The sequence below is a fragment of the Anastrepha ludens genome, chromosome 3, assembly GCF_028408465.1.
Source record: "Anastrepha ludens isolate Willacy chromosome 3, idAnaLude1.1, whole genome shotgun sequence".
Taxonomy (NCBI): Eukaryota; Metazoa; Arthropoda; class Insecta; order Diptera; family Tephritidae; genus Anastrepha; species Anastrepha ludens.
Genome location: NC_071499.1, coordinates 20,170,758 through 20,187,796, shown reverse-complemented (window position 1 = coordinate 20,187,796; position 17,039 = coordinate 20,170,758). Strand labels below are relative to the sequence as shown.

Sequence of the window (17,039 nt, the reverse complement as noted above, 5' to 3'; positions counted from 1 at the left end):
ACACTTATAAGTAGTTCTAGCCAATAACTGAAATCAGAAATGATATCATAGACAAACAAAAATATCGATTGAATGGTTCCTCTCGGATCAAGTGATCCTAAAAGCATATAGCGGCTGGTAAAGCATAGCAAAAAAAAGGTATTGTAAAAAATAAATAATTGGCACATACACTTCTGTTAGGTGTTTAGCCGAGCTCCTGCTCCTATTTGTGGAGTGCGGCTTGATGTTATTCCACAAATGGAGGAACCTACACTTTTCAGCCGACTTTCAAGGGCAAATGGTTTTCTATGAGAAGCTTTTTCATGTCAGAAATGCACTTGGAGGTTTGCTTGCCGAGTAGCGACTACTATGGGAAACAACTTTTTCTGTCATTTGGTGTTTCATGCACAGAGATCCAAACCAATCTAGTCACGTACCAACCCATTCGGTTACGACGGCCGCATAATAAAGGATCAAAGAAATTAAGCGCAACTTCCCTGTATTCCTTCAATTCGATTGGAAGAAGTTGAATTCATTGGATTACAGATTAAAGCAGAATATTCCAATTTTGATTGTACTAAAGAATTAAGCAAAATTTGTTTGAAGAAATAATTTTTCTTGCTAACGATTCTTTAAAGTCCCTACCATAGCGGGGCAGGATAACTAAATCAAGATATGATTTAGGAATAATAAAGCTAATGACCCGGCGTTGTGCGTTTTAAACGTCTTCGAGAAGAACTCTACCGAAGTAAGCGGGATGCTGCATCGTTGATATGATTACAAAATTATTATAATTATTGTTGTAATAAAGTGCAAGTTTAAAGCGTTTCAAAATTCTAATTTTTTTATAGCTGACGGTATTGCGTATTTTATTCATAAAAAGCATTTCGTGGATTTTTATATTGAAAAAAAATTCAATACCTTCAAGGTAAAATATAACAAAAAAATCAACGGGGCTTTTAGCACCTTCAAAATTGTACTTTATTATACTAAAATTCTATAGTATCTAAAACAGCGCAACAAATGTTTTTTTTATTCTGATTAAAAGGCTTCGAAGTTTCAGCTGCTACACCGAAGTCACCTTGTGTGGATTCGCCATAACCCTATTTAATTCTGATACATTTAAGTTCGTTTAGAATTGTCAGCCTTAGCCAACTTTTTGAATGCTGATTTAGACTATGAAAATATGGAAAAAAATGGTCCACTACTAAATTTTCAGAATGTGCGTATACCGCACATAGCCATGCACGTGGCTATGCATCAATTATTTATTACAAATATTTTATATGCACACACATACATACATACATACATGTATTAATATAATATTTATTACATACTCTGCACGAACTACGTATGTATTATGTATATACATCCATATAGAAATGTATACAGCCATTTGAAAGATGCCTTCTTGATTCTCATCCCCCGACAACCTAAAGGCAATAATATCTTCAACCCTTATTAGCATAGCAGGCAGATGAAAAGTGCTAGTGTATGTATGTATGTATGTATGTATGTATGTATGTACGAGTATGCACATATCTACCATGTACGCTTGCAATATTCTCTATTGGGTTGCTCGCCAACACGCAAGTCTGCTAAATCGATCGGGTGGCGATGCACACGAACAAAGCCGAGACGAGCTACATAAATGGTTGCCTGACTGGTTAGTTGGCTGGGCTCGGCAGCTAATAGCTAATGCTTATATGTTACATTATATGGCTGGCATATACACAGTTATGTGTATCGAAAAAACACGTAAATAGGAAGTGCATACTCGCATATACTTAGGTATGTATGTACACCCAGCTATGTTTGGCTGTGCTATGTTATGCTACGTACAATCTGCGTTGTGCAGGCACAGCGAATGCCAGTCCTAAGCCGTTCGGCTATTGTTCGCCGAATGGTAAGGATGTGAATACGCACATGCATATGTATGAGTAGCGTGCTTGTGTGCGTGTCCTTTTGTGTCCTTTGCTGTGGCTGCTGTTGTTGTTGTGTTTATTTTAGGGGAAAATACGCATTGCATACTGGCGGCTATTGGACATTTTTTGTTGGCATTTTATTTTTTCACTTTTTTGTTGACGAGCACACACCCTTTTGCCCTGCTTGCCTTCCAGCTGGTTTTACTGTATTCTTATTTTTATTTTTTTTTACAAGTTTTTTTTATGATTGCGCCATGCAGTGTCTCCTTTGCACAAATTAAAAAAAAAGCAAAAGTAGAAAATATTGCTGCTCGCGGGAGGGTGCGATCTTTTGAATTGCGTAATGGAGGATCCTGTGCTTTAATGCACTTAATGGGAAAGTCATTGCTTTTAGATCCAAGTACATATGTCTATGTGTATGTGTGTGTGTGTGTGTACTAGTATGCACATATGCCGCAAGATCACTTTTATTAACTCCAATTGTTAAACACTGAATCTATTAATTCAATTGCAGTTTTGACTGCAGCTGCTCGACGAAAAATGGCCGTCGCATGCGGATGGCTTGACAAGGAAATCAGAAAGCGCGTAGTTTTCGCGAAAAAAGAAACGTATACAATTTTGATTAAAGTGGCACGGCGCATAATATGCGATAAACTGTTTGTTCGGCTGCGAGCGGGTTATAGATTGACTTTTTTCTAATCCATACATCAAATTCACGATTAGCAAATGGGCTACTACAACCCACAAGCGAGCATGGCAGGCTGAGAGAGGCTGCAGATGGACAAAACTGATGTTACCTGTCATGTCCGACCTACTGTCGCAGATCCTCCTGTCACTAAACAGAGGGGACTGTAGGAGGCTGCTTGGACTAATGACAGGCCACTTTCTATGTGCAAAGCACATGGAAAAGGTGAGCATCTCAGATAGTGCACTCTGCTCAGCGTGTGGAGAGGAGGATGAGACGGCGGACCACTTTCTGTGCGTCTGCCCCGCCTTCGCTCGAATCAGGCTTGAGGTCTTTGGCACTGATGTGTTAAGAAACGACCACCTTGGCTCCTTGGCACCATAAAATCTACTCAGGTTTCGTCGGGGTTCGAGTAGACCTAAAACAAAATTAAAAAGGGAACCCGAGTGCAGTAAAGGACTTAATTGTGTCTGAGTGCTGTACTTGCTAGTCTGTACTTTTTGCGCTTGCATACAGGGTTTGATTGAAAAGAAATGAGCCTTCCCGCGCGGGGCGTCTGCCAAGCGATCAACCGAATCGGCTGGTGGGGGAAAATGATCGTTGGACCTTCCCCTCCCACTAGAAACCGGTCCCAGTTCGCTGGTAACAGCGGTGCAGTCAACATCGCTCTGCGCGTGAAAGCTGTTTTAAAAGTGTGTTAGGATTTTGCAGGGGCGAAAATGCAGCTGATCACAAGGAGTTTGTACCTCCAGGAAGCACTGTAGACGCGGCATTTTACAAAGAAGTGCTCCTTCGTCTGAAAAACCGCGTCGCCCGGGTTCGGCCCGACCTCGTCAACAATTGGACCCTTCATCACGACAATGCGTCGGCGCACACCGCCTTCCTCTGCACCTCTGCATTGGCCAAGATGGGGGTTCCGGTGTTTCCCCACCCTCCCTACAGCCCAGGGCTGTCCCCTCCGGACTTCTTCTTGTTCCCGCGCCTGAAAAGAAAGCTGAAGGGGAGGCGTTTCGACTCCATCGAGGCGACCCAAAAAACTGTGACAGCCGAATTGAACGCGATTCCGGCATTAAAAAATGTTTCCTGCAGTGAAAGGACCGCTACCAGGGGTGTATTGACGCTCAAGGGTCCAATTTTGAAGAATATTAGTTGTATAAGCCAAAAGGTTTAATAAAACTGCTTAAAAAAATAACACTCATTACTTTTCAATCAAACCCTGTATATTTGCTGTGATCTCAATTCATTGAAACGCGTTAATTTAACTATTTCTCTGTCTGGAAGGTTCGCATTGGTCTTTTGCGTTTCTCCTACTGAAACTGATAGTTTTGTGTAAAATATACTTAAGGGGTATAAAAAATCCAGCTCAGCAGACTATAGAGAAGACACTTTCGTATATTCAAAAAAAAAAAAAAAACCGCATCAAAAAATATTAAAAACTGTATGAGTTATCATGTAGACCGTGCCGGAAAAAGTAGTTTCGAGAAAAAGGAGTTTAAACTTTCAAGTGCCAACGAAGGAGAGCTACCTGTGCGCATCAAACACTCGACGGGCAGTTAGATTTTCTACCAAAACTGTGCATTTATGAGGAAATTCTACAATCGACTCGCACAGAAATACGCCTAAAACTATAAAGAATAAGAATCTGTAAAAAGAAAAAATCGATTTTTTGAAAATTCTGGACGTATGGAACCCCTTAACAACGTTTCTGTCTTCATCCAAAATTGTATGAAGTGTTTTCTATTTTATATTCTAACTGGTAAGTAAGTAAAAAGTAAGGTATCTGGAGTATTTCCACAACACTTCACTTTAGTGCAAACGATTCAATAATGTCGACAGGGAAATATTGCATCCAACCTCTTCGAAAAGCAATTGCAAAAGTTCATCACATTTAAACGTTTCAAAAACGATGGTTTTTAATGCTTTGAAATATTTTTCTGAGCATAAAATAGCAGAAAAAAAACAAAGCGCGAAGGAGCACCAACCAGTTTACCAAGATGATCGTTAGATTGTCCAAGCAGGATCCCAGGAAGAGTAATGCGGACACCCATCCAGACATGTGTGTTCACCTGACAAATTCAGCAACGAAAGGAGGAACTCTTGCACTTCTATTGGCAGGAACAGGTCAACTGGCACGGCAGAAGCCATTGGTAACAGCATCGCAACGGCAACGCCGAATTGAGTTTGCTCGAGCGCACATATCCTGGACTCAAAAGTCAGTGGCGTTGTATTTAATTCAGTGATGAATCGAAAATAAATACAGTTGATCCAGATGGTGGAAAGTACGTGCGGCATTCGAGCACAAGTTCGTCTCATCAATCATAAAGCACGCGGGAGGCTCAATATTGGATTGGGACTGCTTTTCGTGGCACGCTGTCGGGTCAATTCATTGTATTGAAGGTAATATGGATGCGGTCAAGTACGTGGAGATGCTACAAAATGTAATATTATCTTAAAGGGAAGGGAATTCACCGGTGATTTGGAAATTTCTGCAATACAATGAGCCGAAGCACACTTCCCGTGCCAATTTGATCAGTGTTCTGACTTAAATTCAATAGAACATCTTTGAAACGACGTGGAAAAGGCATTCAGTACGCAGAATATCACCGATTTGGATCAGTTAATCGAAACGGTCAAGGCTGTGTGGAAATACACGTTTCAGAGATGATTGTGAGGATATAAAAGACAGTGAACTTACGGGCCGCCCAAAATCAGTAATCACGGTAAACTCCATCGAAATAATTCGGAAATTTATCAAAAATCAACCGAAATTCATGGAGTTGGAGTTCAATATCTCCAAAACATCGATTTGTCACATTTTAATTGATCATTTGGGCGTACGAAAGGTCTGTCCACGTTTCATTCTGCACAAGTTAACAGAGGACCAAAAATTGTTCAGAATTCAACATTCGAGAACTTCCTATACTACATTCGAACTGGTGATGAAACGTGGTGTTTCCAACATGAACCTGAAACAAAGCGTCAAAGTGCCGAATGGAAGGCCCCAAACGAGCCACCACCCAAAAAATGTGTTCGGAGAAGTCAAAAATGAAGTTGATGCTCATTTGTTTTTACGATTCCAAGGAAATTGTCCACAAGGAGTTTGTGCCAATGGGCCAAACTGTCAATGCAATTTTCTATCTTGGCGTTTTGAAGCGTTTATTGCATCACATTCGTCGAATTCGCCATGAATAGCGCGAAGTAGGAAGCTGGCGCTTATTGCATGAAAATGCACCATCTCATCGATCCACTTTGGTGACTGATCTTTTGACTAGAAATCGCATTTCAACCATCAATCACTCACCGTATTCGCCTGATATGGCTCCCAGTGACTTCTACTTATTCGGAAAATTGCATTTGGCTATGGAAGGAAAACTGTTTGCTCCCGTAGAGGCCATCCAAAAGGCTTGTGCCGATATCATGAAAGCCATTCCGGTCAACCGGCCTGAAACACTCCTTCAAAACGCTTTTAGATCGCGCAAAACAGTGTAACGATGCCAGAGGGGACTTTTTTTGATTAAATAAACTCGAAGTTATCAGAAAAAAGCTTCTGTCGTTTCTATTTGAGCTCAGTCTTGTTTATTTTGGACTTTACTTTTTTATATGCAAAACGCAGTTAGTCTACTTATTACTGCCTCGCAAGCACTCATTAATTCCGATGCATTTCTAACCAACTTTTTCGTTTTTTTTTTTTTAATTTCCTTCGCTTTGCTCCGTCAATTTGTTGGGCATTATCTGTTAGCGCTCAAAAAGTTTTTCATTTATCATCAATAGTCTTCAGTTGCGCATTTCTCTGCCCCACTATCATACATACATACAAACAAATGCATGCACATACATACATACACACATGCACATTCAACTCGCTGCACGTCAGATATCGAATGGAGGAGGCTTGGTTGCCTGTCTCAGATTGCTGCTCATTATTCATTTTGACAATATTATTGATAATGATGTCGATGCCGGTGAATGGCGTGAGTAAAATATTGAAAACATTTATTGTTACGAGCGTATTTTGTTTTTGTTTCTAGTTTGTTTATTTGTACTTGCCACAATGATTTGCAGAATGTGACTACAAAATACACCCAACACATTTACAGTTGTGGGGCACAATTTTCAAAAGAGTTTTGCACCGCAGAAGTTTTACCCACTTACTCGCTCGTATGGCCGTCTGCACCCTTTGCCAGATGCTGGTGTGGTTTCCAGTTGAAATCACCTTGTCATTTTGTATTTAAATTGAGTTATCAGTGGCATATCAGTAGCACAAAATTCACTTAGTTTTTGCATTGACGACGACGACACAACGGCAGAATTAGAGGCATGAATGCTATATTATCCTGGCGCTGGCACTGGCATTAGCACTGTCCCTGGCCCTGGCTTTGGTTGAGGTTCTGGCTGTGGCTTTGGTTGTGGCTGTGCCTTTGGTTGTGGCTCTGGCTCATTTATCATGGCTTGCTCACCACTTGCACACCCGCCAGCAGCAGGAGCAGCAGCAGCAGCAACAATTAGCCAACCAAGCAACCAGCCAATCCATCTATGCAAACAGGCGTGCAACTCATTCATCGAAGCAGTGAACGAGCGAGCGAGCGTGGACTCGTACGCATCTCAATTTCATTGCGAATCAGTTTCACTACACTTGACTTGTTCGATAAATATGGATGCCAGGCTGGCTGACTTGCTGACTGGTCGACTAGCCGACTGAGTGTCTGCATGCGTGGCTCTGCTCTGACTAGCTTTTTCTGTAGATACACCTACACACACACACATACACACATGCACGCATACATTTATTGAACCGTTTCTTCCGTGCCCCGGCATGTGTCATATCTATTCTATATACAGAGTTTTCGCTTCTCAGCGCTGCGACGCGTCATATTGGGTATTATTATTTTAATTTTTTTATCTTACGATTTCGACCTCTCTCTTCCTCAGAAATGCATTACAATGCAAGCATGATTTTCAAGTTTTTTTTGTTTTTGTTTTTTCACTTCAATGAAACTCAATAAAATTTGGGTTTGTAAGGTGAGGTTTGTTCTTATTATTATTTTTTCATATTTGTTGTCTTTTGTGGTGTATTTTCGTTTGTGATTGTTTTGGTGTCTGGAATGTGGTGATGTCAAATCTCACTGCTGTACCAATATTTGTGTTAATGTGTTCTTCTTTCCACAGAATTTTTTCAAAACGGTTAATTGTAGCGGTGTTTCGTTGTGTGTGTGTTGTGAATTGTGAGTTGAGCCGGAGCCAATTTGTATATGATTTTACGGGTTAGTGCACCTGATCGTTGATTGCTGCTTGACGTGCCGGAGTTGCCGTGAGATATCTAAATTATTTCATCTTGTGCATGATATGCATTTTACTTTGAGGATGGAAGGGAAGGAGTATGCGGGGTGATCACCACGTTACTCAATTGAGTAGGGCCGCTAATATTTTGAGAAGATTTTTACTTCTACATTTTTTCAAGTATTGCTGCATACTTTTCGCATTGAAAGCAACTGAAGTAGGTTTCGAATTGCGGATTTCGTTATCCCCAGAAAATATATTACAAATTACGCAAAACTCCTTTTTCGATGCTAGTAAAGTTACTCCTGGCATTTACCAGTCAGACGTCATAGCCACAAAGTACGCAACTGTGTACCTTAACTCAGAAGCCGTGACAAAAACTACGATAAATATCTTCTCGTATAGCCAGGCGGGCATCAAATCTGTAACATTTAAACAGGAAGGTGTTTTATATTTTAAGCACAGTACATTTTTGAAATATATTTTGTTTTGTTTAATGAATCTTGTATTTAATTTTTCGTTTGTAATTATTTTTAATTTATTATATTGCTAAACAGCCCCAAAGCCAACACAAAATTATTAATTTTCTATTTACAGTGGCAAACAGATTCAGAAAATGAATTACAGAGAGACACAGCCTTGATGAGGATATGTAGAATCATTTGGGCATAATCAGATTTTGACAGAACTGACCAGCAAACTTTATTGAATAAAGTCACCAATAGTCACTAAGAAACAATACCAAAAAATATAAATTTATGCATGTCAGCCGGAATCCCACAATCACTCCATATGCACTAAAGATATAGTAAGTGAAGAACCGATAGAAACAGTTTCTAGCTACGAATACCTTGGTTTTTGGTTCAATGGAAGCTGAGACGCATCAGCTGAAATACGGGCAAGAGTAGAAATGGCCAGATCCAGCTGCTGCAAATTTAAGAAAATCTTTCCGATGCCAAGGTCTTAACATCAAACACAAAATTCGTTTTATAAAAATGTACCTGTGGTCTGTACTTCTATGAGGGGTGGAATGTTGGACACTGAGATTTGCTGGCATGAACAGAGGCTATTGAAATATAGGAGTCTAGAAATTTTTTAAAAATTCTATGGACCAAGCGTGTCTCTAATATAGAAGTTTTACGCCATATTAAACGTGGTCGAGACCTCCTGCAGACAATAAAGCGTCGCTAAACGGTGATCCTTGACCACATATTAAAAAAATCAATACATCAAATTCTACAGTCCCTAGCGATACAAGATGAAGACCGATCTCTATTATGATTTAATTTATTTAGATATCACGATCCTACGTCAACGCTTTTAGCAAATCTAAGCAGCGCAGGATTATCTATTTTTGAGATATTCTCCAGATTCTCAAACTGTAGAGCTCCTAGGCATTTCGAGCGCGTTTTTGATAATGCACGAGAGGCTAAAATTGAAGGAAAACGATGAGTTGACAGAAAGCAGCTTTCGTGGTAAGATCAGGAACTGCGCAGGGATTGGCAACATAGCTGAACCATGAAATACTGCTGAAAATCATGATACTCATAGAGAAATTGTAAATAAAATTTAATTCTTATTAATGGTAAAATTTTTTAATGTGAAAACAGTTATTGTATGATCGCTCACATTCGAAATCGAATAAGTAAATAAGAAAAAGAATTCTGTGTCCACACATTTTAGACTAGGTCAATTTCACCGTCTTACCATCCATACCTGTCTATACCTATATACCATTCTGCCTCTTTATTTCTTCCACTGTAATCTATTCGGGTGTAGTAAAATGGTCTAAGTGCTTGAACTTGTCCAGCCCCCCACAAATCTAATCTTATCTACACCTCTCCAGTTACTCTATTGTGTAACAAACTCAAAACTGAAGACACAACATTTACAGCAGTCAGTAGCCACTTAATTTTTACCTGCTAGCAGTTGTTTTTTGTTTTTTTCTATTTTTTTAGCAGTTTCTTATGGCAAAAAGAGGAAGTAGTAAAATAATTGAAATTATGTTAGAAAACAAATTCTTTAATTAAATATTAAAAAAAAAATCGTTATAAATAAAATAAAAAAATATAAGTGAAATAAATACTATAATTAAATATTCAATATATTTTTAGGCATTCCTTTCTGGCAAGCAAAGTGTCTTAACAACACAGGCAGAGTGGACGGGTTAAGCTTTTTTATTTCAAGTTAACTCTCTTACACTAGGAGAGCGCGCTTTTCTGTATACATTTGTATGTGTATAGTAGTAAAAAGTATATTCAGTCAAAAAAGTACCAGATTTAATAGAAATAGAAGTGGTCAATAAAAGGGAATATTTTCTTTGCTATTAAAATTTACTAAGCACGCAAAGTGAGCCGCTCACGAAATAATACTGCTATGCCAACTGATAAATAAATCAGTAAAATAATTTTTAAACGAATTTTCCAGAATTGATCTCTCTACTCGACGCAAATTCTCTGTTATGTCGTCATCAAACAGAAAACAAGTGCTTCGAATTGGCAGCTTGAGCTTTGGAAAATTTGACAACAAGGCGAATTCAATGAAGTGATGCACTTGAGCAACAACAACAACAAAAATGTATTTTGTAATTATATAAGTGATTCTTAAACCTTTTGCATCACCCACCGCTCGCCATGTGTAAGGCTTCTTGTTGATAAAAGAGAGAAATTTTGTTCACGCGGACTATTCCGCTCTTGGTGATAAGAGAGAGTTTTTGTGCGCAAGGACTATTCCGCTCTTGGTGGCAAGAGAAAGTTTTTGTTCGTGGATTATTCAGTCGAATGATGCAAAAGAGTTATGCCAAAATTTCCATGAGCATCTGATGAAACAAGCAACAACAAAGAAGCAGGCTACATTGACAACAAATACACGAAAGTGCAAAATTTGCTGCTCTGTTGTCATCACCTTGAATGAATTTGCCTTGATTATTAAGATGTGGTTGTGGAAATAAAAGGTGGCGCAAAATTAATCAACCCATCGGAAAATGGCGTCGTACGTCAATCATATTTGAAATTTGTGAACTACATAGACAGCTGCAGTACACAAGCAATCGCAATAGAGCGCGTAAGGGGTAAAATTAAGATTTCCAGCAGTCAAAATTAATTCAATCAAACACAAAATTTTACGATTGATTTTGCGCCACTCTGTATATTGATCTAGTTTTTGTACAGAAAGGTCATCATTGCCTATCTTAGTTATGTAAGTATGTAAACCTCAAGACTTTACGGTGAATTTGCTCGATCAAATGCCGCATAACTCCTACATAATCTTTACTTATCGTCCGGCATTTTTTCGGATTTTTTAAATGTCTTTAAACAGGTCTTTTAAATGAGCGATTCTCGATACTTTTTTGACAGTATATATGTAGGTATGTATATGCATTTTATTTTAGAAATAATGCACTTTCATATGTATACTTCTTTGCCTGCCTTGCGTTAAGACAATTTGCCGGCCACACATTTCAAATCGCATAAAACGCATTTGCGTTTATTATTTTTTTTTTTTTTTTATGTATTTCAAGCTACGTTTTTTACCAAAATCAGTTCGATATTTACCCCACATACCTTGGGAAAACCCAACAGCTTCTAAACCGTGAGGTAATCCGAAGGGTCCCAACGAAGGCATTGGCATTCCTGGCGGCAAAGGCCCGTGCGGCACCGAGTGATGTGGATGCGGCCCACCATAGCTGTGCGGATGTGGACCCAAATCGCCGGATTTCAAGAAACCCGCAGCCATTAAGGCCTCAGTTGAGTGTAGAGCCACTGTGATGTCTGTAGCGTAAACGGTTGGAGATCTATTGAAGAAAAGAGAAGATGATTTGATTATTATTAAAAAACAAAGTATGGCGAAGAGGAATAATAATTAAAAAATAAAAGTAAAATATGTATACGCATTATAACCTCAAAAGGTGACACTCTGCGTAGCGATCACAAAGAATAGTAACATACGAGTGCTAATAATGGCAGAAAAAATTAACACCCGTTGGGACTTGCGTGAGCGGATAATTGCATACTGTTTCTATGCTCTAGGGGTGGTCGCACGGTCGGTCAGATGCTCAACTTGCTCAGAGTTCGCTATTCTATTTGTACATATGTAGGTATGTGTGTATGTATATATTGACTAGATATGAGAACCTTTAAACACTCACCGTTTATGTTGTTGTTGTTGCTATTGCCCTATGGGTATTCATAAATTTAAATTTCAGACAGATGTGTAATTAATTTACGTGTGCGCGTGAGCATGTAATTTGGGGTCGAGTATACTTAGGTATGTATGTATGTACGAGTATGCATATATTCGGTTACACGAATACGACTAATGGCTGCTGCTGCTGCCGATAATAGTTAAATACTAATGAAACTGATGATGAGTACCTTTGATGCTGATTGATTTCGGGTGACGAAAGTTGTTGAGTTGAATTTCGGCTGCTTCGTGAAAAACCAAAGTAAGGCATTTGAATGCAATGAAACGTGAAAACGATCTGACAAAACAAAGAGCAAATTTCAAGGGGAAAAACGAACAGTATACGAAAAGTACGAATTGAGGTTGACTTGCATAGTATGTGCATGTGTGTGTGCGTGTGTGTGAGTAGATAGGGAGTTTCGTACATTTGAAAGAGGCGGATCCATAGAGAACACAAAATATTTTAACAGCAATACATGCGGTAGACCAAATCAGTACAAAGGATCAACCAACTGATAGACGGATTAGACAAATAGGGAACGAAGAGACGCTGGGACGAAGGTGCAAATGAAAAGAACTGCATTTTGTGGTAAATACTATAGTGATCGCATATGTGAAACGAAGGTGTGGATGCGAAGAGTGCAAATTTTCTTTTTTTTTTGCTTTAGTTTTGCATACCTGATGTAGTAGAGGTGATTCTTCATATACAGGAGCGGTCATTGAAATAAGGGCATTTGTGTAGCGAAAATTTCAAGTTGAAGTGTGAGGAAATATTTTATATACATATTATATATTAAATTTTTGGTTTTTGTGTGCCATTTAGTTTATATGCTGTGATCTGATCGGATAATAAGGTTTGCTAGAGATTCTAAGCCAAACGGAAGACGTGCACCGAGAAGCGGTTACAAAGCGTTGGAAGGAGAGCTGGATATCTAATACGTCAATGGAAGACACATCAAATGTTTTTTATTATATTTTATTTTTATTTTATTATATTAAAACTGTGATTTTAATGAATTTTATGTTTACTCGTGTAATGAAATGTTAATCATATTGCATAATGAAAAACTGACAAGAAGTCTATAATAAAAGACAAAGAAGAAAAAGTAGACCTTTTCTTCACTTTATTTGAATATGCGAATAGTCGTAAAAAAGCGGAAAAAATGCTGAATGATAAAAAAATTAGCTGATGCGATAAAAATAAGATTTTAACTGTGATTTTTATTTAATTTCAACTTTTTTAAAGTTTAAAGTAAGATTTAGTAAGTTTATATTTTTTTCTTAAATTAATTTCAGTCTCCAAGCATCAATAATATTTCTTAGCTCTAGTTGATGAATATTAAACTTTTTAAATAATAAAAGAAAAATAATAATCAAAAAAGAAAATAAGATAATAAAACTTTAATAAAAAAAGACAAAGGCGAAGCAGTTTTATAAAAACAGAAAAAAACGAATGACGATTGAAAAATACTGAACTCTTTATATAATAGAAGAAAAATAATAATAAAGAAATAAATAAAAAACAAGAAATAAAATAATGAAAAGAAGAAAGAAAATATAATAATAAAAATTAAATAAAAAAGAAAAGAGGCGAACGAATTTAATAATAATAATAGGACTATGAATAAGTTCGTGCGGTTTTTTTCGAAATTTGAAACTTTATTGACGTAAAATGGTTACAAATTTAATATTCAAAATATTGTCCATCGCTTACTACTACTTTTTCCCATCTTTCTGGCAATTCACGGATTCCCTTTGTGAAAAATTCGGTCGGTTTTGCCGCAATCCACGAATCGATCCATTTTTTGACTTCATCGTAATTACGGAAGTGCTGGTCAGCCAGGCCATGTTGCATCGATCGGAAGAGATAGTAATCGGATGGCGCAAGGTCTGGACTATACGGCGGGTGGGGTAGGACATCCCATTTGAGCGTTTCTAAGTATGTTTTGACCACTTGTGCAACATGTGGCCGAGCATTGTCATGTTGCAAAATAACTTTGTCGTGTCTATCGGCGTATTGCGGCCGTTTTTCTCGCAGTGCTCGGCTCAAACGCATCAATTGTCGTCGGTAGACATCCTCCGTAATCGTTTCATTCGGTTTCAGTAGCTCATAATACACAACACCCAGCTGGTCCCACCAGATACACAGCATAACCTTCAGGCCATGAATATTCTGCGCCGACGTCGATGTTGAAGCATGGCCAGGGTATCCATACGTTGCCCGACGTTTTGGATTGTCGTAATGGACCCACTTTTCATCGCCAGTCACAATTCGATGCAAAAAACCCTTTCTTTTGTGCCGTTGAAGCAGTTGTTCGCATGCCATAAAACGGCGTTCAACGTCTCTTGGCTTCAATTCATACGGCACCCAATGGCCTACCTTTCGGATCATTCCCATGGCTTTTAAACGTTTGGAAATGGTTGATTGATCAACTCCCAAAGTTTTTGCAACCTCTTCTTGCGTTTGAGCCGGATCTTGATCGAGCAATTCCTCCAATTCGGTATCCATGAACTTTGGCGGCGCACCCTCGCGTTCTTCGTCTTCCAAGCCAAAATCACCACTTTTAAAGCGTGCAAACCACTTCTGGCACGTTCGCTCAGATAGAGCATGCTCACCATAAACTTCCACCAAGATACGATGACTTTCGGCTGCTTTTTTCTTCATATTAAAATAATGAAGAAGAATTCCCCGCAAAAACACATTATTTGGCACGAAATTCGACATTTTCAAGTGTGGTAAAAATATTGTTGTTTACGCTTCAAATAAAAAACTTATACTGACGTTTGTGCCTTACGACAGTAGCTCTCCAATGAATGTTTGGAAATGTGGATCGATGGAATAATAATCAAGTTACGCCATCTGTTGTAAAACCGCACGAACTTATTCATATTCCTATTAAAATAATAAATAATAATAATAAAAATAGAAAAAGATCGAAACACGTTTGGAAAAATATTAAATATCTTAACTAATAAAAGAAAAAAAATAAAAAAGGAATAAAAATAAAACGAAAATAAAAAAATAAAAATTAAATAAGAAACGAAAAAATGCGAACGAATTTAATAAAAATAGAAAAGAGTCCAAACACGATTAAAAAATATTAAATTCTTAAAAAAAAAATAAAAAATGAAAAAAAGAAGAGAAAGGATTGAAAAATATTAAATTCTGTAAGTCATAAAAAAGTAATTATAAAAAACCAATTAAAAAGAAACCAGAAAATAATAAAATAATGAAAATTCCATAAAAGAAAAGACGAAACAGAATTGAAAAATATTAAACTCTTTAAATAAAAGAAGAAAAATATTAAAAAAAAAGAAATATGAGGAAAAAAAGTAATAAGAATAAAAAATAAAAAAATAAAATAATAAAAATTTACCAAAAATGAAAAAGAGGCGAACTAATTTAATAAAAACAGAAAAAAGGTCGAAACACAGATGAAAAATATTAAACTCTTTAAATAATAAAAGAAAACTAAAAAATAAAAAGCGGAAGAAATAAGAAGAAATGAAAAAGAAACAAATAAAATAATAAAAATTTCATAAAAAAAACATTTGAATAAATTTAAAGAATTTAAAATTTTAGTTACATAATTTTAAAATAAATTAAATTAAAATTTAAAAGCTGAGCAAACCAAGTTCTCATAAGTATTTCTCTATTATTTAAAATAAACGGTATTAAATATAATCATTTTTTTTTTTATTTTATATTAAAACAGCTAAATTCTTCAAACTAATTTCGCCATAGTTTCAGGTGTGCAAAAATGCTTCCAAAATTCTGTGAATTTTTTATTTCGTTTTCACAGAGTTTTAGAGTGTGCACATTTCAGTGTCCGCTACTGTAGTACCGCTGAAGAAAATATGCTTATTTGTATGCCAGCGAAAGGCCTAAGCCGGCAATTGAATGAGTCACTGAAAAGTATTTTAAGTTAATGGAAAACTGCAAAGCCAGGATTACATGTGCCAAAAGGGCAGAAAAGGATGCTAAGGCTGCTAAGGCATTTGTTTATGCACACAAACATGTAATGTAAAGGGTGCTCCGTAAAGTGTGTGTTTTTTAATACTACATAATTTTAAAAATAACAAAGCTTTGAGCCAAGGCAGTCACATGCATGAAATCGTATGTGGTAAATAAAAAAAAGTTAAAAAAAAATTAAAAAAACAAAATTAGAAAAAACTAATATAAAAAAAAAATTAAAAAAAAAAATAAAAAAAATTAAAAAAACCAAATCAGAAAAAATAATAAAAAATAAAAAAAAAATAATAATTTTCCTGCATTCTATGTAACTTTTAAAATGGTACCACTTTATGCAGCACCCTGTATATGCATGCATGTACACATTTGGTTATATATATGCACATATTTGCATGCATTTGCAATCATTTTTTGTTTTTGTTTTTGGTATTGTAATTTTTCAGTATAAATAACCATAAAAACTAATCCAGGTCGCAAGATTATGCAGGACAAACAAGGTGTGCTTATGTGTGTGAGGCGAGTTAATAGATCCAACCTTTGTTAGGCCTTCTCATGAAAACAACAAAAATTTGGTGACGAGTGCAAGCCCAAGATCAAAAGGCCGCCGCAAATAAGGCGACAAAGTGCTGATGGAAATTTGAAGATTTTAGTGCACCAAAAAACCAACAAAAAAAATACTGGAGATTTTTTGTAAAGCTAAAAGGATGTTTCTGAGCACTTAGCGCAACACAAAGTACATGTCGCACATGCGTACACAAACAACAAGCGGCGACTTATGGGCAAACATATTTTTAATGCATTCTACCATTTCGCACAATCCGCATTACATAAGTAAAATTATAACAACAATTTTTGCCATGATTTTATTACTTATCGGCAACCACAATGATGCGGATCGCCATTAATAGTACAGATGCACTTATATACAGGCATACATACATACACATTTGCATATATACATACATACACACATCCATATGCCTCCCCATTAGCAAAAATGCCTCGTAAATGCCAA

At 37.0% G+C, this 17,039-nt stretch overlaps 1 protein-coding gene across 2 annotated transcripts in view; it reads right to left on the bottom strand.

Annotated features, from left to right (window-relative positions):
• The window catches only part of LOC128857102 (homeotic protein ocelliless), an 89,832-nt gene that overhangs the window by 31,302 nt on the left and 41,491 nt on the right, over positions 1-17,039 (bottom strand). The window contains exon 2 of one of the 2 annotated variants that reach the window (XM_054092679.1): positions 11,433-11,662. In XM_054092679.1, coding sequence (XP_053948654.1) covers positions 11,433-11,604 — 172 coding nt within the window. In that variant the 5' untranslated portion in view covers positions 11,605-11,662. Of the gene's footprint in view, positions 1-11,423; positions 11,663-17,039 lie in introns of both variants that reach the window. The other variant, XM_054092678.1, reaches the window with a different exon arrangement.